The sequence below is a fragment of the Oenanthe melanoleuca genome, chromosome 6, assembly GCF_029582105.1.
Source record: "Oenanthe melanoleuca isolate GR-GAL-2019-014 chromosome 6, OMel1.0, whole genome shotgun sequence".
Classification (NCBI taxonomy): domain Eukaryota; kingdom Metazoa; phylum Chordata; class Aves; order Passeriformes; family Muscicapidae; genus Oenanthe; species Oenanthe melanoleuca.
The window spans coordinates 16,001,845-16,026,712 of record NC_079340.1 but is presented as its reverse complement, the minus strand read 5'-3'; the positions used below and the strand labels follow the sequence as shown (position 1 = coordinate 16,026,712).

General features: G+C 40.7%; 1 protein-coding gene across 2 annotated transcripts in view; it reads right to left on the bottom strand.

The window, feature by feature from the left end:
• The window catches only part of GBF1 (golgi brefeldin A resistant guanine nucleotide exchange factor 1), a 102,417-nt gene extending 82,271 nt beyond the window's left edge, over positions 1-20,146 (bottom strand). For both annotated transcript variants that reach the window (XM_056494797.1, XM_056494800.1), the window contains exons 1-3: positions 19,908-20,146; positions 14,320-14,425; positions 12,953-13,019 (exon numbers count right to left, since the gene is read on the bottom strand). In XM_056494797.1, coding sequence (XP_056350772.1) covers positions 12,953-13,019; positions 14,320-14,425; positions 19,908-19,915 — 181 coding nt within the window. In that variant the 5' untranslated portion in view covers positions 19,916-20,146. The remainder of the gene's footprint in view (positions 1-12,952; positions 13,020-14,319; positions 14,426-19,907) is intronic.
• Between the last annotated feature and the right edge of the window lie 4,722 nt (positions 20,147-24,868).

The window sequence follows — 24,868 nt, the reverse complement described above, 5'->3', positions numbered from 1 at the left end:
AACACAGTTGGTTCCATTTTCTCCCCAAAAGTATGATTTGTGTTGAGACTTTAACCAGTATCACAATACTTGAAGAAGCTTTATGGCTTTGCTAATCAGCTTTTGCCAGAAAAAAGCCTTGTGATTGGCTTTTTCTATCCCTGCTCATTACCTCCGTATCAACTGCCAGTAAATATAGGAATTTTAGAATATGGGCTCTCAGCCATTTTCAAGGAAGGGGTCAGTGGGTTTTTTGCTTGCTTGTTTATCATGTGGCCTAGAAATAACTTTGCACCTAAGCAGAAGTCAGGCTTCCATATAATCGCGTCCTGAAACTCTGGGGGTTACTTTTCACATTTAATGTCCCTGCCTCTTTTCAAAGAGAGCTTAAACTAAAAGAAAGTGTGTGGCACTACTATTTAAACACCACAGGAAAATATTGGTAACAGTTCTCTACAGCTGTTCCTACCAATTTTACCATTTCTGACAGTGCTTTTACCATAAGAACATATGACAGCAGCACACAGCAAGTGTGCCAAAGCCTGCTGTTACCTTAGTTACGCTGAAAGAAATAGGTATGTCTCAGAAATATAGGAAATTGTTATCTAGACAACACACAGACAGCACTTCCTTTCCCAGAACAATCCGTCTCCTGCCCTGACAACCCATTCCTGCTATATTTACCCGACCAAATTTTGCCAGTGATATATTTCCAGATGCACTTGAGCCACATGTCCCTGTCAGTCAGGCCAAGCACAGAGGAATCTGAGCTCCTAGAAATCACTAGATGTTAATCCATGCTTCCTCTCTTGCTCGCCTGTAGAGTTAAAGGAGACAAAATGTGTAAAACATTATTCCCAGTTAATTTTGGAAGCAGGGACAAGAGGTACTTCATTTGATACAGCTATTTACTTCAACTGTTTTCTATATAACTTTCAGAGAGACCTGAACAGTTAAAAAATATTAAAATGTTAAACAAAGTTAAAAACAACTGGCTGTTTCAACCGATTAATACTGGGTGTACAGCAAGAAATTTTAAGACTCTCTTAAAAACCCTTGATGCTTGGCAAGGAGCTTACTGCCCTAATCTGCCATGGGAGAGCCAATTCCACACCCAGAAAAAAAACTAACTCTGCCATCTTTACTGGAGGAAAGCAATACACATCAGTTCTAGATTGTGGATAGCTCAATTTAAGAATGCTGACCAGCTAAAATTAATTGAGTTTTGGAGCAATAATAGCAAGGTCTAATGAATGATCTGAGCTAAGCCACTTCACTATATCAGCAGTAATAGTCTTCCTATATTCTACCATATATGTCTGATCCCATGCTATCTTCATCCAATCCTAACAACAGTTAGGTTCTCTTCATAATTTTATAAAACACATAACACCCAACTTCTGATCATTACGTTTGCTCTTACCGAATTTCTCCCTGAGATCCTTTGAGCAAAGGAACAAATAAACTCTCTTCTTATCACCACATTAGTAAAAGACGATCTTCACAGGTCCTACATCAATATTACTTCCATTGCAAAGTGCATTTTTTGAGTTTACAGAAATGGGAGAAAAACAAATCAATCCACCTCAACTCAAAAAATCCGACCAAATAAAACACCTCAAAAAACCCTAAAAAAACTCCACAGCAAAACCAAGGAAAAAACTCCACTTTAAAAAATTGCCACAAAACAACAAAGTCACCTCTCAGAATCTCATTAGCAAGAAGAGACTGTCATCACAACCCTGGCCACTCAGTGGAACCAAGGTATTTCTCATTTCTAGGTACCATGACTCTTCCAGAGAGGGCAGTGGGAGGCTAAACCATTGATGCAAGAGAAAGAAGTGAACAAAGGAGATGAAAGGGTTTAAAACAGTAAGTATCCTTCATCTGGCTCCCTCTCACCCCTTTTCTAGAAAGCACAGACAGGCAGTTTCAACTTTTCCACCCTTTATTTAACAGGCTTAACAGAGGGTCCTAACAGGTCACAAAAAAGTTTTTTGAACAAAAAGCACAAGTTTAAATCAACTGTGGCTATATCAAAACTCACTGCCAGGCCAATTTCATAACTCAGGGAGGAATTAAAAACCCCTGTGGCCTTCTTTTAATAGCTGATTCACATAACAAGACCTCTTCAACTAGCTGGATGCTGGTAGATTCTTCAGAACAAAAGCACTTTTGACCCATTCTTCTCAAACACACACACCCCAAGGTTTTTACCCAAAAGTAGTAATATATAATGACAAGAACATCCTTTAGAACACTCCAGATTATCTTCATTACAGCATTAAATCTTTAAAATTTTAAAATGTTTCTTGCTAGGGAGATTGTTCTTGCTTCCTTAAACCCTGTACAGCTTGCATGTTTTCTGGTACATTTTCCTTTTCAAATTTGCAACACTAGAACACTTTTCAAACATCTGACTAACACATCATACAAGAGGAATGGAGACAAGCAGAAGGAAGAGAAGGAGCACCTTATAGATAAAACTGAAAGATGATAAAGAAAATATTGGTCAAGCTGAGTACGATCAAGTGAAATGTGGGTAAGATATGAACTGCATTACATGTAAGAGTTTATTAGCAGCCTCATCCAGCTGTTCAAATTCAGGCATCTAATACGAGGATGTGAACAGCTGGTCCCATCACCTGCTATTCCTGCAAAGTGAAAGGGAGTGTGTGACCTTCCGCTGCAGCACATGGGCCTGGTGCATGTGAACAAGGACCAGCATGGGCTGCGAAACTCTATCGCATCCAGAAACTGCAACAAGAAAAAAACTACAATTTAAAGGCAGCTGAACAAGAATGAACTGCCTTTTCAGATTTTTAATGGATTGTTAATAAAAGTGAAGGGAGAAACTGTTTGCAAACTTTAACTTGATATTGTCTGTGACACAATGCTTAAACAGCCAATAGTCAGTTACCAAACAACCATTAAGTTAAGCATTCCAGGATGCCTATGATGGTCTTCCTCCTCATTATTTAATAATACATTTCTTCAGCAACTTATTTTCTATAAAATTTCTTTATTTTTTCCAACTCTTGAACTACTATTCAGCTGCTGTTAGAGTACTATTGCTTTCTACAGTGTCTGAATATTTTTACTTCTTCCTCTCCTGTGTTTCCAACACTCCTGGCAAAGCCTTTTCCCTAAGAAAGTGTTACATTTTATTTGCAGAACATGGATGTTTCTTCTCTTATTCTTCCCTTTCATTAAGAAACAGAAGCCTTTATGACGAAAGTATTCAGACTCCTGTAACACGCAAAAAAGTTACATGCTTTCAGAAAATTTTGCTGTTTAGAACTTATCTCTTTGCCAAATCTAAGTTAATGCTTCTGTTTCAACTAAAAAAGTCTCTTCCTGTTGACCATATCTTAACAGACTGGGAAATATCTGAGCACATATATTTCCTATCCCTTTGTGTTCACCATCAACAATGCCACCAAAGTATTCCTAGGACTGTGTTCTCCTACTCCCTCCCCAGCCTGATCACATCTGTAGTGCTAACCTCATGCTGAGGCAGAATGTATTTAATAGAGGGAAGCACAGAAGTAAAATCTGACTCTGTGTGTTAGATGTTAAATCTCACTGAATATATTTGCACTTCAGATAGTCAAAACACTTGTTTTTTTCAGTGAGAGATGAGTATGTAAAGAAAAATGGTGTTTCTGAATGAAAAACACAAAAATCTCAGATTGAAGTGAAAACCAACTAATGATGGCTTCTAGATGCTATAATGACAGGAACTTTCATTATTATAAAACTATTACAGGCCACTATAAACTGCCTAATCCCACTCTGAAGAACATCCCAGCTGCTAAGTGCAGTTTCTAAATATGCTTACACAAGCAACCATATTTTACCACTGCCACTTGTTTTATTCCTACAACAAAGCTCCTCCCGTGGGGTATAGCCAGACTCAATAGACCATTCTCTTTCAGTATACCATGGTCAAGGTAATAACCACATATTTGTTTATTTCAACAATTCCTCATATTTACAATTTGACCCTTGAATTATTTAGGCAGTTAATCAAGCTGTATGTGGAATCTAATTCACCTTGCAGACTTCGTCATTGTATCAAGAAAAATTATAATTTCATCAAAAGTAACAGGGCACAAAGACACATCTAAACAAAAAATTCCTCCCAGAATTAAGCCAAATGTGATTAAAAGAGAAGAGTACTGTTCTGAAGTATCTCATCTCATTTAAGCAGACAAGCTTTGAGAACTATTTACAGCCATGGAAGCACTTAGGTTCCTGCACCAGCTTACACTTTCTGACTCTCTAACTTACTACTTCAATATGTCTAGGAGTAAGTTTCAGCTTACTGCTACAAGGACAGAACTGGAAAACAAAACTTAAGTGCTTCTACTAGGGTATAGGTAGAGGGTCAAATAATCAAAGAACTACCATCAGTGGAAAATTTACCAGCTAAAATTATTCAGCTAAAAAGCATTAATGAAGTACACCCCTTGAGCACTGTAATTGTGTAACTGCAATTACAGTGCAAAATACCTTAGAATAGGCTTTTTATCAATCTGTTCATTTTAACAGGATAGCTAAAGCCAGTATCACCCCAAACTTTAGTTCTATGGTATAGATGTGCGAATTCTCATTAACATATTTTACTTTTTCATTTTTACTCATCTCGCACTGGGGTATTTTTGTCATAATGTCTCACCTACTCCTCAACTGTCACAAAACTATACACCTGCTTTTTCTTTCACAACATGCTATATACAACAGTGGCTTGAACTGACAAGTTTTAACTTCACAACTACACCATGTAAAAAGCACAGACAAATTAACTTCAGGAACTTTCAAGAGATGAGGATTCTATGTCTATCCATGCCCTTCAACTAAAGAAGAAATATCTACCAACTAGAAGTTCAAAGCAAGAGCACGTTGCTTTAACACTTCCAGTAACATTTCCAACTCACATGGACACAGTACATCATACAATACCAGAGTAGATCTATCCATTTTCTACAATGACACTTGATAAATGTTACTTCTCAAGATCCAGTTTATCTCCTATAATTTTGTGATGACATGTACTGATTCATCATACCTAAAACATTTACATATATTTAATTCATGATTTAGCCTTCCTCGCTTTTTTAACAAAACAACAGATTTCCATTCACTCACAAAGTTCTATTGATACCAACAAAAACTCATCCACTACACTTCCATCTCTCACCTCAGAATCCATCACATTACAAAACCTCAGACCCCTATCTTCAAGTCACTGTATTGAACACTTCATATATCAAATTTTATCTTTTTTTATAGCTTGAAAAGCAAGTTAAAGTCACATCATCTAAGAGATGACCAGAGTTTTCCTAGGACTGTATGAATCAGTTTTGTGTCTTTCCTGGACATATCTGCTGTCTTTTATCATTTTCTAAAGACAAGTTACAAAAGCAAGATAACACATCACAGAATATTCTGAGTTGAAAGGGAACCACAAGAAGCATCAAGTCCAGCTCTTGAGTGAATGGCCTGTATGGACCCATGACCTTGGTGTTAACAGCATCATGCTCTGACCAACTGAGCTAATATCACCTTGACTGTCCATCCAATATATTTTTAATAACTTACCATGAGAACTTCTAACACATTGGAAGATTAATTTTTTTTTGATTGCAAAGAAAACCTCCATAAAGCAAGCACAAACAAAAAATAACCCTTCAGCAACCAGTCTATTCTGCAACACTCATCTAGCTAAAAAGCTAGATAGTTACCTTAAAAAGTTCCTGCAAGTTTACTTCAAATGGGCAAGCCACCAAGTACACTTCCCTCACTATCAATGTTCCTTAACCAAACAATCTGCTGTTTCAATAACAACGTTCTCCTTTTAATCCCTGCCATTCTACCTCTTTTCTTCCAGTTTTTACTCCACACTAATCTTTGAGAGAAGCAGCACTTTGTTACAGATCCCTGTACTACTCCTGAAGAAAAGAATATTTTGCCCAATTATATCTTCTTTCAAACTCACATCTTGGTATAAACCGTATCAGGGATCAGCCAACAACAGCCTGTTTGAAGGACAAATTGAGGTAATCATTAAGAAAAACCCTCAAGTGTTTAACAACTTTGTATACTTAATGATTTCTCTCTGTTGCTACCCTCTTAAGATACAGACTCTTTGAGATGAGAAATACTTCACTATGTTTCTTGTGTATGCATAATCAACACTTCTTGGCAGTGCCATTACATATTATGCAACTATATAAATATGCACCTGCACTCTCTGACACAAGTTATTGCTTCTTTGAAGTAAATCAGCTTTGTGACAATATTTATAACATGTTAGATGGCAACTATTGAGTGAAGAAAGAAGACAGGTAAAAGAAGGAAGGTGACAGAAGAGCTATATACTTAGTGAAAGTAAACTACTAGCAGAATTAAGTAAACTAATGTATACTGCTACTTCCAGAGGGTTTTTACTATAATGCAAATGGGCACAATTCCTTTTCACTACTCTTGACCATCAAACAAAAACATCATCATGAAAAAAACTCAATATAAAACCTCAATGGCTGACTTAAGAGGAACTTTAGCTTCTATGCAGCATCTGGTACTGCCTATCCACAAAATCAAACTGCAATTTATTGCCCCCTAATGTACATCCATTAAGCCATTTCCTTCATGGCTCCACTTCACACAGAAGCAGTAACTGAAGGAAATAATGGAGTGCCCAACAAGTGGGAAAGTAATTGCTCAACAAGCGTGGAACAAGAGAGAGTCAGTTGCACACCGTGCACATGTGGCAGCTCTTCAGAGCCCAGCCCTGCAGTGGTAACAGAAGGCTGGTGTTACAGAACAAGCCCACTGTGGGAACTCTTCCAAGCAACAGCCAGGAGTGCTTGTCCATCTAAATCCTTGGGTCCTTAAGGATTAATGGTCAGGAAACAATTCCTTCCAACAGCACCACCTCCTGCCTGTACCTGCCAGTCATTAGCCATGCACAGAAGGAAGACTTCAGCTCCAAGCTCTAGTGTTAAACTGCACTCAGAGAACTGTATTGAAAGGATGCTTAAGTGGTATCACAAAGCTTGTGGGGTTGAAGTGCATAAAGGACTTCAGAAGACATGCAGAAATACCTAGTGTGAAGACCACCTTACTGGGTTGGATAGGTTCCTTTGTGCTAAATATTCTGAGATTCACTTCACTTCTTTCAATTTTATTCACTAAATTTCTTACTGCTCAGAAATACAAAACAGAAGATTAACACAAGAGCTAAAAAATTATCAAATTAAGGATTATACACAAACAGTTTATCCCTTTCTGTATGCCAGTAGTAGTTACAAATATCTCAGTTACAAAAATGAGATATTCTGAATGAGAATTCCAATATCATTCAGCAACCTGTATTGAAGGACTCAATGCACAATTCAACAGAATCAATTAGAGCTCAGTGACACCATCCATACCTGACTCCTCACACTTTCTGCATAAATGCTGTCCTGCATACAACAGAAAAGCCATGAAAAATGTCATGGTGCTTGTCTTGGTGCATCTGTAAATCACTCTTCATCAAGGACATTCCTCCTCCTTCCTTTATATAGAAAGTGAAAAAAATCTTAAGTGAAATTATGACAGTTCTCCTGCTTGTTTTGGGCTTGAGAAGTTCCCATCCCAGTTGCAGTGAAGCTACCATTCTTGGAGAACGTCAGTGTTACTCTGGGAAAATCACTTAGAAAGTAAAGCACAGGGTTAGCAAGCACTTGGGAAAAGTCTAATTTATTATTACTCCAAGAAAAAAAAAATGAAAATCTATGCCAAAATACCAATCTCTATGCTAAAAACATCCCTGAGGAAGATTCAAAGACCTCAGCCATAAGACAGTGATTTAATTAATTCGATGCTACAATGAGATTAAAAAGATTAATCTCACTCAGAGTATTTGGAAATACCTGCAGCTTCAAAGCAAAAATACTGCATTGGTTTACATTCTCTGTGCAGTTGGGAGGATGTCTGCATTCATTTAGACAAGAAACTTGCTTTTAAAATGACAATTTTTACTGTATTGTCTAAACATAGTTGGCAAAAATCAAGTCTGGATTCAACCTGCAAGTAAAGCATCAAATTTAAGTTGGCACCTTAATATTCATATTTCTTATTGCAAGAAAATAAGAAGAAAAATAAATTACCACTTCTGTACACAATGCCAGGTCATTCAATATGGACTAAAATTGTATTGTCATCCAGTAATTAGAGTGAGGCCAAGTTAAAGCTATGGAAGAAACCTTATTCTAACAGTTTCCTAGCCTTCCTTATACCCTTTCCATTTTTCTTTAAAAATGTATAGAAAATGCAACAAAGCTAAATGTTATCCTGAGTTGCTTGGTATTAAAAAATAACACATATAAATACTCGTTACTAAATTTTATTTTTTTTTAAATTATCACAAGAACAGCCATGATCTAGAAGATCAGTGAATGTTCTAGATCTGTGATAAGAAGTTGACATGCAACAACAAAAAAAAGCTTGTTTTTTTAAATGGCTGATATAGGCAACATTTCTACCCTTCAGTGCAAGCAATAGGAGAAATATCACAGTGTACAGTTCATCAAATTTGTTATTTGCCAGTAAGTTCAGGCACTTCCAGGAGAAACTCAAGATCTAAATAATAAATAAAATACAGTATTGCTGTTACCTGCAAAGCAATAAGCATCACAGCACTTTACATATCACACACTCATATAGTCTAATTCTTACACTTCTTCATAAAAAAACACCCAAATGCTATTTCTTTCTGATTTCTTAACTTGAATGAACATCTCATATTCTAACCATTAGCACTTCAACAGCATTGAGAAGAGGCCACGTATTTATATTTACTACCAATTTACCACTTCTTAAAAATAGATCTTCCAGAAAAATTCCTGTATTGTTTTATACAACTGCCAAGTTTTCCAAAAAAACTGAGTTTCCGGAACTCACACATGAGAAAGCAAGAGTGCAATCAAGTCTACATACCAGAAAACTGATGGCTACAGTAACAAGTATATTAAGTCAGTACACTGGGCAAAGGTTCTCCTACAGTTACAGTCATTTGACCTTTAGCCAGCTCTTAATGCCCCAGCCAACCCTCTAAAGATGGAGATTTGCAGCGGCTTCTTGTCTGAAATAAGCCATGAAAAGATTCTTCTGAACCCACTGTACAAGCATTCATTTAAAATGTCATGAATGTGCATGAAATCAGAGTGCTTCTAACAGCTTACTTTGCAGCTTCTGTTTAAATGCACTAACTCTGAACCACCAGAGGATAAAAGGACTCAAACCTTGCAGTCTGGCACTCATGGACCTAAAATGTACACAAGCACCTCTTCACAGGTGTGTTTACCTAGTCTAAACCTTATTTAAATAGACTCCCGATGCACACACTTTCCACAAACACCTGCTTCTCCCACCGCAGTCATGGCTTGTACAAGGCAGTTGTATCCAGTCATTCCTGTCCTAAAGCCATCCCACACACCAGTAGGCAGCACTTCAGGCGTGAAAATCCTGGTCACTGACTCATCTCCCTGGTCAGAGCAAAGCACAAATTCTGTAATGAGAAGAATGACTACAGAAGTATCTGCTCTTACCTCTACATCATACCAGAATGGTCTGGAGACTTCAACCGACAGAGACACGTTTAAAGAAGCCCAGTCCTCATGAAATCATGGAAAAGCAGGCTTATAATTAATTCATATTCCCAATCATTTGTGGTTATAAAACCTTTCTCTGCTGACCTAGAGAGCATCTTAAGTTGGAACCTCTCATGAAAGAGACAGTGATCAGTTACCACTGGATGTCAAAAAGAAGCTTCCTTTTGTTGACCTAAATCCATAACAAAACTGACAAAATCAACATATATTTCAACATCCAGAAATATTTTTCAGGATACTAAGCTCACTTTAAAGAGCAGTCAAATGGAAGCTATGGTGACAGCAGCCCTAGATCTAAACTTGTATCAATACAGGTTTTTATCAGTTTTAATACATTTCAATTTTGCATGCATGGACAAAGCCTGATAGTCATTACTTCCATATGGCCGTAATTCAGGACACTGACTCCTGCTTTTTCTAAGCACTAGAAATAAGAGACACACCATCAAACTTATGCTTATTGTGGTCATCTCAGCACAGCAAGCATTCAGCTATTAAATTTATCTTGGATTAAATTATGCATCACCCAAGACAACAGAACCTCTATGTTTCCTTCCTATCAATAGTAGCTGAACAACTATCAACAGTAGCTAAAATACATGCAGCACATGAAAATGTAAAAGTGAACATGCTGTTCATTTTCGAATTACTATTGAACTCTTTTTATAAATCTACATAGAATTCCCACAGAAATTAAGTTCCTCTACCAGAATTTTGAAGAAAAACTTCAAAATATAATTCAGGTTCAAGGCCCCTAGCTAAGTATGCTGAGTTGTAGAAGTGAAGTTGCTCTTACCATAATCATGGGACTGTGCTGAGCAACACATCTTCTCTATATGCTTCCTCCAGGAGCACAAGTAGATGTTACAACAGGATGGGATACCACACTTAGTTGCAGGCAAGCTTTCCAGTATGTAATTTAGTTACTCTTAAAGAACAATACTTTGAAACAGAAATCTTTAGCTGCTCGGGGCACATAGTGCATCTTTATACCCTTGACCAGGGTATCTCAGCATCGCAGTCACGACAGAGTTAATACCCACTAGCGCAGAGGAGAACAAAAGGTACTCCACTGCAACATGCCTAACATTTACATTGCCTCTCTTTGCTCATTAAACAGGTTTTGGTTAAATAATGAACAAACTGTATTACAGACTCCGATGAGAATTCCAAAATTATAAATCAACTGGTAAAGCCCAGAGGAGAATGAAGGGAGTGGGAGGGAAGGAAGGATAATATTGACTAATATAAAGGGCGCAGCTTGACAGTGGATATTCCTGCCACACCTGATCAAACATGCTCCATGGGGGAGGGGAAGGGAGGGAGAGAGCAAGAGGGGAGATGGGACAAGGCAGCCTGAAATTTGCATCCGGAACAGATTAAAATGGGTTCTTGGGGGATTGAGAAAATACATAATATATATTACTATAAATGCAAAATTGTACTAAAAGCTAACTCAAATGTCAAAGATTACAGCTTGAATAAATTTAAATATAAAAGCAATGTGTTTCCATGAGCTAATGAAAGAGACATGAAAGGAAGGTTTAGGGGGAAAAAAAAAAGTCACCAAAAACCCCCTATGCTGGGGGGACTGGACTTTTGATTGCCTGGAAGATGATGCAGGAGACTCTGCATCATTCAAAGTATTGCCTGGGAACAAATCCATGTCCAAAATGGAAAAAAGATGGAGCATAGCCATGATGTCCTATCTCAAGACACTAGTCAGTAAATAGCAGTCACTGCAACTGAAATTACCTGTATAAAAGAATCCGATGTAGTCAAACTAACATGCTATCATCCCCATACATAAGCAATTATTATCTCAGCAAGAACCACACTTATGTGATGACTAATACAAAGGGAGTCTCCAAATCTCCCAGTACATTAAACTTTGCTTTCTCTAACATCAGCAGATAGTGAACTTGCATTTTTTCCCCAACAAGTCAACAGCACGTTTTACCTAGCTGCTCTAGATAAATGGCCAGTCCCTGACATTTACTTATACTGCATTTATTTGAGCATCCTGACAGTCCCTGCTCTTGTTGATGAGAAGAGATATTTGCAATAATGGCAAAGAACTTCAGGAAACTTATTAAAAAAAAAAATTGTCTCATAGAAGGGAGAAAAGTAAGATTTCCTCCCAATACACTTCTGGTGACTGCACGCATCTCTTACAGAAGGTGAGTGAGATTACAAAAAACCCCACAAATCCAGACTGTCATGTAGTCCAGGTATGAGCATAACATCCAGAACAAAGACACTATCCAGAAATACAAGCTGTTCAGGAGTTCCCTAAGATGTCATGATCTGGCAGAAAAATTCTGCTTACAACCACAGGAAGTTAACCTGGCAAAGAAAAGCAAAGCATTATGCTCACAGGCAGACACAAAAGAGGAAGGAAGAAAGGCTTAGTACTGGCACGTGTCCTCAGCACCTCCTGCCATCCATCACCTGGAAGCAGCATTACTGTGCTTCTAGGGAACACATTTCTTATGGGATTCCAGATGCAGCACTGATGCAAGAATAAGCATGCTTCAGTTAGAAATGCAAAAGGACCATTTAAAGCTAAGATTGAGTGGAGTTCTGAACACTCACTGTAATAAAGGGACCAGAAATTCAGTTTACTTTCAAACACTACAATCAGAAAGAAAAATCCTGGGAAGAATGTGCAGAATGCCATATGGAGTTTAGGACTAGCTTCACCTCCAGACTCTCAACATATACTTGGCTTACACTTAAACAATCACTCTTGAAACTACAAAACCAGCAAACGTTGGTGGAGGGGGAGAAAGACAGGTTGTGAGAAAAACAATGGTCAGAATACCCACAACCTTGTGTTCTACTTCTCTAACCAATACAGATTTCCAGTTTCTTTAAGTGCAGGTGATTACAAAGTAAGACTTTCACTTAAAATCCGAGAGACTCAAATAGAAACAGAGGTGTGTACTTTACTTATTACATGATAACACATGATGAAAGCTAACAAACCAAAGAATGTGAGGAAAAAGCAGACAGAAACCACTTTCTAAGCAGATTTTTTCCATCACTCAAAGATAAGAAAGCATAAACAAACCAAAAAAAAGTTATGCATGACAATATATATATATATCCCTGTAGAGAGTGGCAGCAGTTGTATTTCTGTGCTAGTTTGCATTGATATTATTTGCCTAAAAGTATATGCATATTTCCTCTTTTCTTGTTCTTCAATAAATGACTTCTGGATAGTAAATAAGACAAATAAATACACCTGTACATTTATTTGCATGTACCCTGGGAAGTGCACATACCTGCTGATTTCTGTATAAGCTTACCTGTTATATTATTCAGTACTTCTTTTAGATGGCTAAAGCTATGCAGCAAGGGATCCCTTTCTTCATCCTACAGGTTATATATAGAAAGTAAGTAATTAATGAGACAAACATTTTCCTGAAGACAAATCTTAATAATGTGTCTGTCTAAAGTCCTCACCATCACATTCACAGAAGTGCTGTGGTTTATCACTGCCAACATGTTTACACCATCAAATCCAAGAGAAGCATTTTTATTTTCCTGCCAGTGCTCCCCAATACCATCCAGCTAAAATGTCAAAGCATAGGTCCAAGACTGAGTATTCTGGTTTGGCTTTATTTTCCTTAGAAGTATTTCTGATTAGCCTTCTGCTGTTCAATAAATTTCACTGCAAATCTAACTCATACCATATTGAAATGGCTCATCTGGATTTGCTATAATGTTAATCTATGCAGATTGTAATGGGAACAGAAATACAATGACATTTTATGCCATTAAAATAACTTGAAGAAAGAATCACAGTGCAATATTTATATGAATTAGCTGCATCCTTTAGCCTTAGTCTATCTTTATGATATTAAAATAAGAAGAAACAGCAAGCTGCTCCAAGCTGAGTGCAGCTGCACCCACACCTCAAAGAGAGAGGCTGTGAGCTCTAATGAAGAAATGCCTGTTAGAAATAAAAAGGGCCCTGCCCTCTGACAAACTGAAACCACTTGTGCTGGATGACAGCCATCTGGTACTCATGTGACATTCCAAAGTGCACCACTGATACAGGGTGCCACATCTACACTGTGGGAGCCATAAACCTGCCAAAACATGGTTAGACTTGGAAACCCTGTATTTAGGGTTTTTACCAAAGCAGATTCAAAACTATTAATAGGTTTTAGGCAGGAATATATCTAGCAGCAACAAAACAGAGCTGAAAACAAATACTGTGCCATACAAAACATTTAAAAATACTCTATATATAAATGACTTCCCCAATTTTTATTTCATGGCTTTTATGATGAAGACTGTCTTCTCCAAGAGGGTACAAAAGATACAAAAAAACCATTGTGCTAAATAAAATAATACCATATATGCAAATTCACTGACATCACTGGTGATAACAAGTCTAAATGAGATGATTCCCACACAGAATACAATGTGGGGTTTTTGTATTTCCAGGATAAAAATGTAGGAGACTTCCAACTTTGTATCTTTTGTAGTCACCAGCACGTGAGAAGCCCAAAACAATATAAACAATGCAGAAGGTTATTCCAATTTAACTTACAAAAGTAATATGACAAGTGCTACAAAAAACTGAGGCACTTTTCCAAAGTAAGGTGGTTTCTGGCATAGGTGTTTCTACCTGCTGCTACAGACGACAACAATTAAGGTAACTTACCAGATGTGTGTGCGTGCTCCAGCGGGCATTACGCTTTATGGCTCCCACCACGGCGTTGATTTCACCTTGTACAATGTAAATGTTCTTATCCACCATCCTGACAATTCTGAAAATAAAGGTAATTCAGATTAAACTCTAGCTTCTCAGAGTAATTGTCTTCCTCAGACAAAACGAAGTTGACTCTAACCAAGAGAAGGCTGGCAGTGATGCAAGAAACTCAGATTTGTTTTGTGCATGCACAAAACACAAGTTATTACATGTAACAAATACAAGTAATTCATCAAAAGAAGACCCCTTTCCATAGTGTGTTTTCAAAACCATGAGAGCAGACAGCTAGTTCTAAGAGGATCTTTGTAATGGAAGAGATCTCTTTGCCAAGGCACATTCCTCTATTTTTTTTTTTTTCCATCTATGTAAGTTCACAGAAAGATAAAAGTGTTGAGGTACCAGGAGAGACATCCACACCAATGCAATAACGAGTACCTCCAGCACTTACGCAAATTCCTACAGCCCTACAAAGAGCAAGCCTTGCAGTCTTTTAAATAAGCACCAGTGGGTTGAATAACCTGGACAGAGCAAACCTCTTTGGGACTCAAAATGTTGACAAAATAAAATAATTTGTTACAGATGTTGACTTCACACTTGCTTCACAAAACAAAGCTTTCAAAAAAGCAGGAGAATAAAAAAGATGTGAGTAAAACCCCAGAAAGAAATGTGCAAAACTAGAGACAAAACTGGATGGAACATGGAGAGAAAAAGTGAGGAAGCTAAAGGGAGACACTTATTCTCTTGTAGTCTGAGGTCTTTCAGGAAGAAAACTTAAACTGATGCACCTAGAAAGAGGCAGAAGAAGGGGAAAGAAATTAAAAGCAAGAAAGATTTGTAATAGTCTGAGAAAAAGAAAAGGAGTGAACTACTGTGGGACTGTTCTCTATATACTAGTTGTAGCCCAGATACAGTCAAGCAACAAGAAATAAGAATGAAGGTAAATGAACAGACACAAATATTTATAAATAATAAACAGGACTTATAAAGAGGCCAAAGACTCAGATGATACTATGTTTATAAATGAGAAGGATTTGGTGATATGGTAGCTAAATAATGAGACTTTTTCAGAAGAATTAAAGGAAAATGAGGACTCCAGCTTGAAATCACAACAGGTTATCCTTAGGGAAGCAAAAGATTGGAAACACTGATCATAACACTTGAAATCTTAAATCTGACAGGCTCTTAAAGGACTCAGCTGGGAGGGGGAGGCAGGGGGTAATAAGCAGAGAATATGAGAAGGACTTTTGCCCATGTAACAAAAGCAAAGCTGGAAGGAAATTGTTTTGGTGGATTACTCAAGACCTCAGAAAGATCACCAAAGAAATTTCAGAACGTACATCCTGGATCTGTCAAGCTTCCTATTAATTAACATGTCTGAATTATCAGCAATGCTTCAAATACACAAATATCCTCTGAATGAAAGAGATTAATTTGCTTCAGGACTCAGTAAATAAAGGAAAGAAAGCCAAGTATTACATAAAGATACCTCATCAAAGGACAGCATCAGATTTGTTGCTTCATTTTTTAAGGTGTTTGCAATGGAATGAATAATCTTATGGCAAAATTGTTTATTTCACTGAATGAATTATACATAATATTATTCCCAGGTGTAAGACAATAATTTAAGGGCAAAGACAAAAGTATTTTGTAAGAACAGTCATGACAGACAAATAGTGCTTCCAAAGTAATTTGTTTGTGCCCTGAAGAACAAAGGTTTATATCAATACACTTCCTACTCATGTGGCTAATGCTTGAGAGATGTTCCCATCCTCAATAGTAAATTATTCCATACATTATTCATATGATTGCATTGAAATACAATTGATTACAATTTTTCTATTTCACTTTGTTGTCCTTGCTTTAGTACAAGGCATGAATGGGAAATTTCTCCTTCATGTAAAATTCCTTGCTTATTTATTGTTTCTTTCAGTAATTTCATTATTTTCTGTACCTCTACATTGGTAGTTTCAAAATTCTAGTCCATAGAAGTACTTCTGAGGAAATACTTTATACATTCATATTTGTCAAACCTAAGTTTTTCCTCTCTTCACTCTTTCAAAACAGTATTGAATACGTAAACTGTGTTTCACCATTCCAGGCATTTAGCAAACTGACACAGAAACGTTATTTCAAAAAGCATGGAAATACCAGACAGGCATATTACAAACCTTGCACATTATATAGATACTCAGTAGTTTATTTAAAGTGATGCCAAAGCTTAAATGCTGTTCTGCATACTACTGAATCGCTTGTAAGACTCCTATTTCTTCTCCTCTATTTTTAACATAAAATAATTAAATAAAAAGTTTATTAACCTCCGTCTCTTCTGAATGTAGAAGACTTAAAACGCTCAGCTAACTGCAAGTGGCAAAATATGAAGAAAATAGACAAAAACCTCCAATACACACCTTTTCCTTTTCACCTGATCCTTTCAAGCAAGGGTGCAAAAACTCCTTGTTACTTGGCAGGGCTCTCCTGACATATTAAAACCCTGCAAAACTTAGGGCAGTATTTCATTGCTGACTGAGAAGATTCAATGAAAATGCACTCCTTTCCTCATTGCAGATTCCATTAAATATAACTTTATTCAAAAGTACAAAAATTAACTTTATGCACACCAACAAACTCACTTGACTACTGCAACTGAAATAACCTATCATGTTGGAGATGCAAAGCCACACTCAGACTCTGAACATCAGACACAGACCTCACTTCCTCCCCAAGACTGGGTAGAGATGGAGGGAAATACTGCTTTGTATTTAAGCTTGCAGCTAACCAAACATATATATATATATATATATATATATATATATATATACAAATAACATACACACATTCCAAAGTAAACCATAAAGCCAAATATCCCTACTTCTGCAAAGGACTTCTGCAACTTCATGTTGGAGACGGAAACAGAAAATAACTACAGAGTGAGCAGGAAAGACAGACAACTATTTTCAGAGAGATGCACCTTGGCACCTTGTAAACTAAGCCCACCAAAAGAATCACCCATCCCTGTAAAAATTTAAGTTTATTTCAAGTGATGGATATAGCTTCATTAAACTCCAGAGTTCCCAAAGGCCAACCCTTTTAAATTATTAGATAATTTCCGTATGTGTTCCTTCAACAGTAGCATCACCACAAGCAACAACTGATCACACTTTAGAGCTCAGTATAGATGTCCTGTATTGAAAGAAGTTTTAAGATTGAAATGAATGCTGTGAAAGCAGCAGGGAAAGAAAGTTACATGTTTTTCCAGACCAGAACTAAATGACCAGCTGGATTTAAAAGAGCATGGTGAGACTCAAGCAAAACCACTAGACATTTGTTCAACTTGGAGAAGAAAAAAATGTTTACATGAATTCAGGCTTAATGTTACAAAGGTATGGTCTGAAGAATGGGATATTGTAAAAGTGTTGAACAGGCTAATAGAACTAATACTGAAGATCATTAAAAATTTGAAACAACCTCCCTAGCAAAGGCTTTGTTTCAATACCTCTTGATCTCAAATCAAGAATAAATGCTTTTCTTGCTAGCAATCTTTAATCAAACACAAAAAGATAGTGGACTCAATACAGAAATAAATGGATTCAGTTCTGTGGTCTTAAGTTTGGAAAAAGAAAAAAAAAAAAGAAAGGAACCTACTAAATTTCAAACACTTTTTAGCTCCCTAACCCTTCAGTTAGTTAAACTGAAGGTTTATATAAACTCATGTTTCTTTGTCAAGACACATTCATACATCTGCTTAAAACTGTAGACTAGTCCTCGGATATGTTCCTGCACAGAAGTTCAGCAGGCAGCACAGTGAAAATGACAGCTCCAAACCAAAGCAACAAGGTGCCCAGGCCACCACGAGAAGGGAGGCTGTTAACTTTCTCAGCCTCACTGATAAAAGCTTTGGGAACACTAAGTGAGAAAAGGCTGACTCCTAACCATGTCATAAAAGAACAAAAGCTCATATTCATAACTTAGTCAAAACCTTGAACAATGTTCTATGGATAATAATTAGCACTATTCTGAGACTTCTGAAATAGCACCACATGTAGAATCTTCATATAAAAACACTGACAAGATTTACACCTGCCACTGTTATTTCATACATGCACTGAACACTCCATTTCTCAACCTCAGAACTTGTTACCCCTACACATCCCAATAGATAGGGAGCCAAACTATTCCTAGTATTACCATTGGAAGTCTTTGGTACAGTTTTAGGAAACACTCCCTCTTCTGCAGCAAAGTGTCTGCAATTCTTCTGGAAACTAGGAAGAGTTAGCATCAGAAGCTAACAAGGTCTGGCAGACTTCCATCACGTCACCTCTCCCTACCATTAACTTTCACCTTCAGCTATGACACCCGATTTAAACCCAGTGACACTACTCCAATAAACAGCAGTAGTGAAAAACAACACAACCACAATATAGAAAGGTAATATTTCAGATTAAGCTTCTGTTGACCTAAATTTTTACTCTTTATGACAATGCAGGAATAATCTCGATAGCCTCTGACCTAGATTTGGCCACCATAATACTGATACAATACACTGATACCAAAACAGAACACACAACCACGAATCACGAACAACTCCTGATAATCTCACAGCCAGCTGGGTTTCCCAGAATCCCAACTGGCAACCAGAAAGGTCCTTTTCTTCCTCCTAAACCTCACATGGAAGGTACATGAACCTCTATACACAAATTTAACTTGCTTGGGTTTTTCAAGTAGTAACTGTTCTACAAAAAGCATCACAGGCAGCAAAAGTTCAGAGAAGTCAGGATGTTTCTCCAAAGGCTAGCTCCTAATGCCTGGACAAAAGTGATATAAAGCAATAATTCGTAAGTATGGAAATAAACTGCGCAGTCCTGGGCATTTCTGGGCATTTAAGAATCCACTTTAGAAGATAAGCAGCAGCAACTTGGTAGGGGTGACACATTAGAAAGGAAAAGGGGGACAAGCTACTCTGCAAGCCTCCACATTCAGCTGCAACAGTGAGACTGGGCCTGGGCATCAAGAAGAGAAAGGCAAGCCGCATTTACCTGTCAAAACTGCTTAGTAAAAATGAGACCTAATGTTTTTATGGTGAGGGGCATTTTCCTTCTTCCAATTATTTCATACTGCTGAACCTATGGAACACGCCAGCGGATGAACTCATAACACAGACGCTAAGTGAGCTCTGAGCTTTCCCCTGCAGCAGCCATGGAGCTGAGCATATGCCAGGAAAAGCCTGTCTCCAGGATTTCAAGCAGCAAGCCGCCGTGGCGCCCGGGGAGCGGATGCCCGTGCAGGTGCAGCTCCCTGCGGCCCGGCGCCGAGCCCGGCTCCCGCTCTTCGCCGCGGCGCTCCTCGCCCCGCGGGCACCTCACGGTGTCAGCCCCCGCGGCCGGAGCGGCGCCCGCCGCCCCCACCGCGCCCGGCCCCCGGCGCTGCCCCGCGCCCGTCCCCGCCCCCCGCTGGTCCCGCAAGGCTCCCCCGCCGCCGCGTCCCTCCCGCCCGCCGCCACGTCGCGACAGTATCGCGACAGACGGTCGCTGCCCGGCACTGACCCCCGCATCCAAAATGGCGGCGCCTGCTCCCCGCGGCGGCGGCCGCTTCACATAACCGGGCGGGCGGGCGGCAGCGCGGGCGGGAGGGCTCGGCCCGCCCCCTGTCCGCCCCTCCGTGCCGGCGGCGGCGGAGGCGAGGCCGCGGAGCGCGGGGGCCGCGGGGCACGGGCAGGGACACCGGCCCCGCTCCCTCGCACTGACGTGGAAACCGGCGCACCGTAACCCGCTGCCTGGTTACTGCGCAGACAGACAGTCCGCACAGCCAACCCGCGCACGGTGCGCCACGCAGCTCCCCGCGGCGCCCAATGGGAACGCGGTCTGCGACCGGAGGAGGCGGGCTCTGCGGTGACAGCGGCGCGCAGCCAATGAGAGCCGGCAGGGTAGAAGCAGCAGGCCCGCTGGCCAATGGCGCTGCGGTGCGGCGCCGCAGCCGCGGCCGGGCGGGCGCAGCAGGGCGGCCGGGCGGAAGCCGGCGGGAGGGCCGCCCTCGCAAAGCATTGTGGGCCGGCTGCGGGGCGTGTGGGGAGCCGGGGCCGCCCGAGCGGAGCGAGTGCGGGTGCGATGGTGGCTGACAGCGCTGGGGTGCACAGCCCGCGGAGGAAGCAGTGCCTCTCCGCCGTGCCTCGCGACTGCTTCCCAACTTGGTCTACAGCCTCTCGCAGCTCCGCCGCTGGAGCCGTTTGGGACATGATCGCCTGCAAGCGTTCTGTTCCCTCCTCCCTGTGTCCCAGCTCTGCTGTTTTCCGCCGGTGAGCAGGAGAATGCGCCTGAACAAAGCATAGACCACGCACCGCAGCACCCAGAGCGGCACACGCCCTTCTCCCTTCCCGCACTCCCGCTCCCCAGTGATTCCCCAAACCTGGACTCAGTTGGTTCCTTGCTCAGCTTGGGCTCCAAGCCAAGTGCTGCAGCCTGAGTTCATCCAGACCAGCCATCCTGCCAGACAGAGCCCACCATGGACTTTAACTTCCCTACGGAGCCACTTTATTGGCCCACTCTTTGCAACAAAAACAATCTTTGTAGCTGTGTAGCCCTTGGCAAAATGAGTTCCGGGTACTGCTCCCACCTTCTCGGGTGCTTTCTATGTCTATGCTCCAGTAGCAATGGGTGTGCCTTAAAGGCCGTAATTTGCAGGGGTCACTACTTGTTTCAGCCTCTGCCTATTCAGCTTGGGACAGAGGACAGAAGGTCCTTGCAGTTACTCTACCGTTTTACAGCTGTAGGAGCTTCAGTCACGTCACCCTGGGGATTGGTTGTGGCGGGGGTTAGAGTGGTCAGAGCAACTGCTACTCCAAAATCTTGCATTCTGTAGGGAAAACACAAATCACTGAAGCCAAGAAAAAGGTGAAAGGGTCAAAAAGTATTCATTCCCTTTTAATCACAACTTCATCTATTGCATTGTGACTGAGGAAAGTTCTCAGACTTTCAAGGGAACATCCAACAGGACTGTTCCCTGGCCACCCAAATAGAAATCTGAGGCTGACTTCAACGCCACCCAAAAAAATGGCCAAGTATTAACACGTATCAGAAGCTGTCAGACTTCTCTGATGGAGATTCAATGTGTCTTACATTGAAACTGTCATTACCTCCCAGCTCTGACACTGCCAGAGGATCTTCTTCAGCTGGGCTTTGCCTGGCAGCATGAAGGAAGTCTTTGGATTTGGAAATTTAAGTTGTAATTGCATTAAGTAGCCACATTCCCTATAGGTGAAACAAGAAAGAGCATGTCCCCGTGGTCTAGCCATAGGATCAGAAGTTAAGATGTATTCCTCCAGCCTCTGCTGCAGTCTTGGTACATGCAGTCGATCTTGAGTTTCTCAGCTATAAAATAGACAGTCAAATACTCACTGAGTCCAGATTTCATGTGCCACTAGGCAATGAGTGAAGGTTTGCAGAATAAGCAAAACAGTTGCTAGTGCTTTCTCTTTTCCTTTTGCCCTACTCCAGCAGGTGCTAACAGCCTGGTGGTATTTGCCAGACATTTTGAAATCCACAGGAGTTCATCTGCCACTCCATCCCTCTGCTCCCTCCTCTGGAAAGGGGATTTCAGCTGCTGGGTTAGCCACTGTACACCTTGCAGCTGAGTCCAGGTTTGTCAAGCCTGCCTGACCTGCCAAGAAAGGCTCTGGACCCCCTTCCATGCCTTCTTGCCCCTTCCATGCCCGCTGTGTAGCTCAGGCTCCCACCAGTCAGATCTTGTGAACTGGACCCTGCTAAGGTGTTATTTATGGAAGCCTGTCACAGAGTTTGAAACCAAGCCAGGCAGGAACCTTCTGCTTCACCCAAATGTATCTTAGTGCATTAATAAAGAGCAAACATTGCAATGTGCTTTGCATTTTTACTTACAATCCAGCACTGCATTGTCTGGAGAGAAGCACAATGTGGTATGGCCCCACACTGTCTGGGGAGGAGAGTTCACTCACACGCACTACAGCACTGTGTTAGTCAGCCCTCAGACAGCCCAGCACCACCCTGATTGCACAGAAAATCCTGCTGATGTGACAGTGTGGCACCAACATCCCCAACTTGGCAGCAGTGGGGAAACCTGCATTGCCTGGGCTGCATGATCCAGCACTGTTTGAAGCGAGTGGTGCACAGCTATGGGCAGATGTGGGCAAGTGGGAGCACTCTGCACCAAAAAATCCAGGTGTAGGACCAGGACACAGGATAATCTTTTGTCGCTTTCTTTCCAAGATAATGCACTAGTTCTTACACACAACATGGTACAATGAAACTAAATATCATACAAGTAGTCTATGGAAATCCCCCAGGTTCCTGCTATCTGGTCAGGAAAGCTCAGCTTTATCTTCACTGCAAAGATGCAGCTTTTCAGCAGCTTCTGTCTTGAGTGTTCCTCGTTAGCCCACAAGGAGGAAGGGCTGCAAACTCACCAAACTCACTGACAATCATCCCCTCAGGGCTTTCCCACGTACCTGGTCAGCTCACCTGCTTTCATCTGAGACATCTGAGCAGCCAGCCCCTTGCAAAGAGCAGTGTCTCCATGTCACACCAACTGCTTGTCTTTGGTGAGACTGTCAGAAATCCACACTGCCGACCACCTGCATCTCTGCAATATGCACCAGCCTTGTACAGTCCATTACTCTTACTCCTGCTCAGGCACTACCAATTCAATGGTTATCTTCAGAGCCCAGATATCAGACCCATGGGCACTTGTAACACAGAAATTTTCCAGCAGGTTAAGCAGCCTGAGAGAGATTAAACTTCTTCCTCTCCTCTTGGAGGCTTTTGCTGTTTCTCAGAGGCTTAGTTAGGTCTGTAAATAAAAGAACAGAAAGATGGAGTTTCTCAGAAAGTACAAGCAGTTGTCATGGCTAGAAACTATGTGCAACCGCTCTCCCCCAGAGCTAAGCATCCCAAAAACACTCGTGAATGTGTGCAGAACACAGTGTTTCTAAGCAGCTGCTCCTTTCCAGAGCAAGCTCAGGTAGAGATTAGGCAAAGCCAGCCGAAGGATCTCTGAAGGAAAACTGATGTACAGCATCTGACACAACCTGAATCCCAGTCAGGACCTATAGCTGAAACAACAGAGCTGCTGTTGCAGAAACAAAAGTATTAAAACACTTCTATGAAAACTACACACTCTTAAAAACGGTGCAAATGATACCAAGTACAATATCAAAGCTGCAGAGCAGACTCCTAAATCTAAAATACCATGCCAGCTGTTCAACTTAGCCTGTGTTTCCAGAACACTCCTGCACTTCCCAGTGACATCAAACTCCCCCAGTGAACTTCCCAGTGTAATGTTTTCATTGTCTCTTCTTGGCCAAGGCAAGCCATGCCTTTTTGGCAGGAGCAAGCCAGGCTCAGTTAGTCATATCTTTGTCACTTCTTGGCTAGACTACAGCTACGTGATACACCTGGGCATGAAGCCCACAGTGATTGTCAAATGCCAGCTAGAAGAGCATGCTGCAGTGGGAGCCCTGGCTGCCACAAGTGCATCAAACCTACCTCTGCTCTCTAGGCCACCTTTTGACATGAAAGCCAAGCCAAATTCAAGCTTGAGTCCTGATCTTTAAGGCATTTGATGGCATGGACCCAGCGTGGTTAAAAGATCAGTTAAGACACAGAGATGGAAACTGTGATCATCAACAACTCCACCACTCTCCAAGAACAGTGAACCCATCCAGTATGAGGACCATGTTTGTTTGTGGCAGAGACAGGGTCTTCTCTGAGAACAAACTCTTCCCAGCTGGTGAAAAAGGAAGGCTGTCTAAGATGCTGAGTAATTCCCTTCTTTTGCATTTCCTATCTCTCTGCCAAGACATGAATCAGGTCACTCCTGGTTTTGTTTGCTTTTGCTTTTTTTTTTTCTCTTCTATTTTATCTAAAGTAGTAACATCGGTCTCCTGAACCCATGTAAAATTCTTGGTCTCTTCTCCAGCAATGAAGTCTCCTGCTTGCAAGACAAGATGCAGTACAGCTAAGAAGTGTTGGCACTAACCAACAAGATCTACATTTCAACAACAAGCATGAGAGCCCTCCCTCCCAAAGACACCCTTCAGGGGTCAGTCCAGCAGTTGAATTGAGGATGTCTTGATGATAGACTCCTTCTGCAGGTCCCTGGATGGTCTAATCCAACAGTCTTTACACTGTGTTCCACAGGGAAACAACTTGTGACATAATGCCCAAGGGAAATAGCTAAAAATACATTTGTTTCATTATTACTTGTATGCACAAACTCTATTTGCTGCAGACTACTGATGGTGAAAGGTTTGGAGGGAGAGGGAGGCAACTGAAAATAAGGTCCCTTCATTGCTGCAGACCTTATGCACGGTTTTATGCTTCTCTGTGGCGTGTGGTGATACAGACAGACCGCCCCGCAGAAAGTGCTAGTGCTGTTACACTGTGTCTGCTTCTCTTAATGCAGACAAACCTATGCCGGGGTGGATTAAAATCTGAGCTAGAAACAGATGTGGTCTAGCTTGCTGTCATTTTTGGCA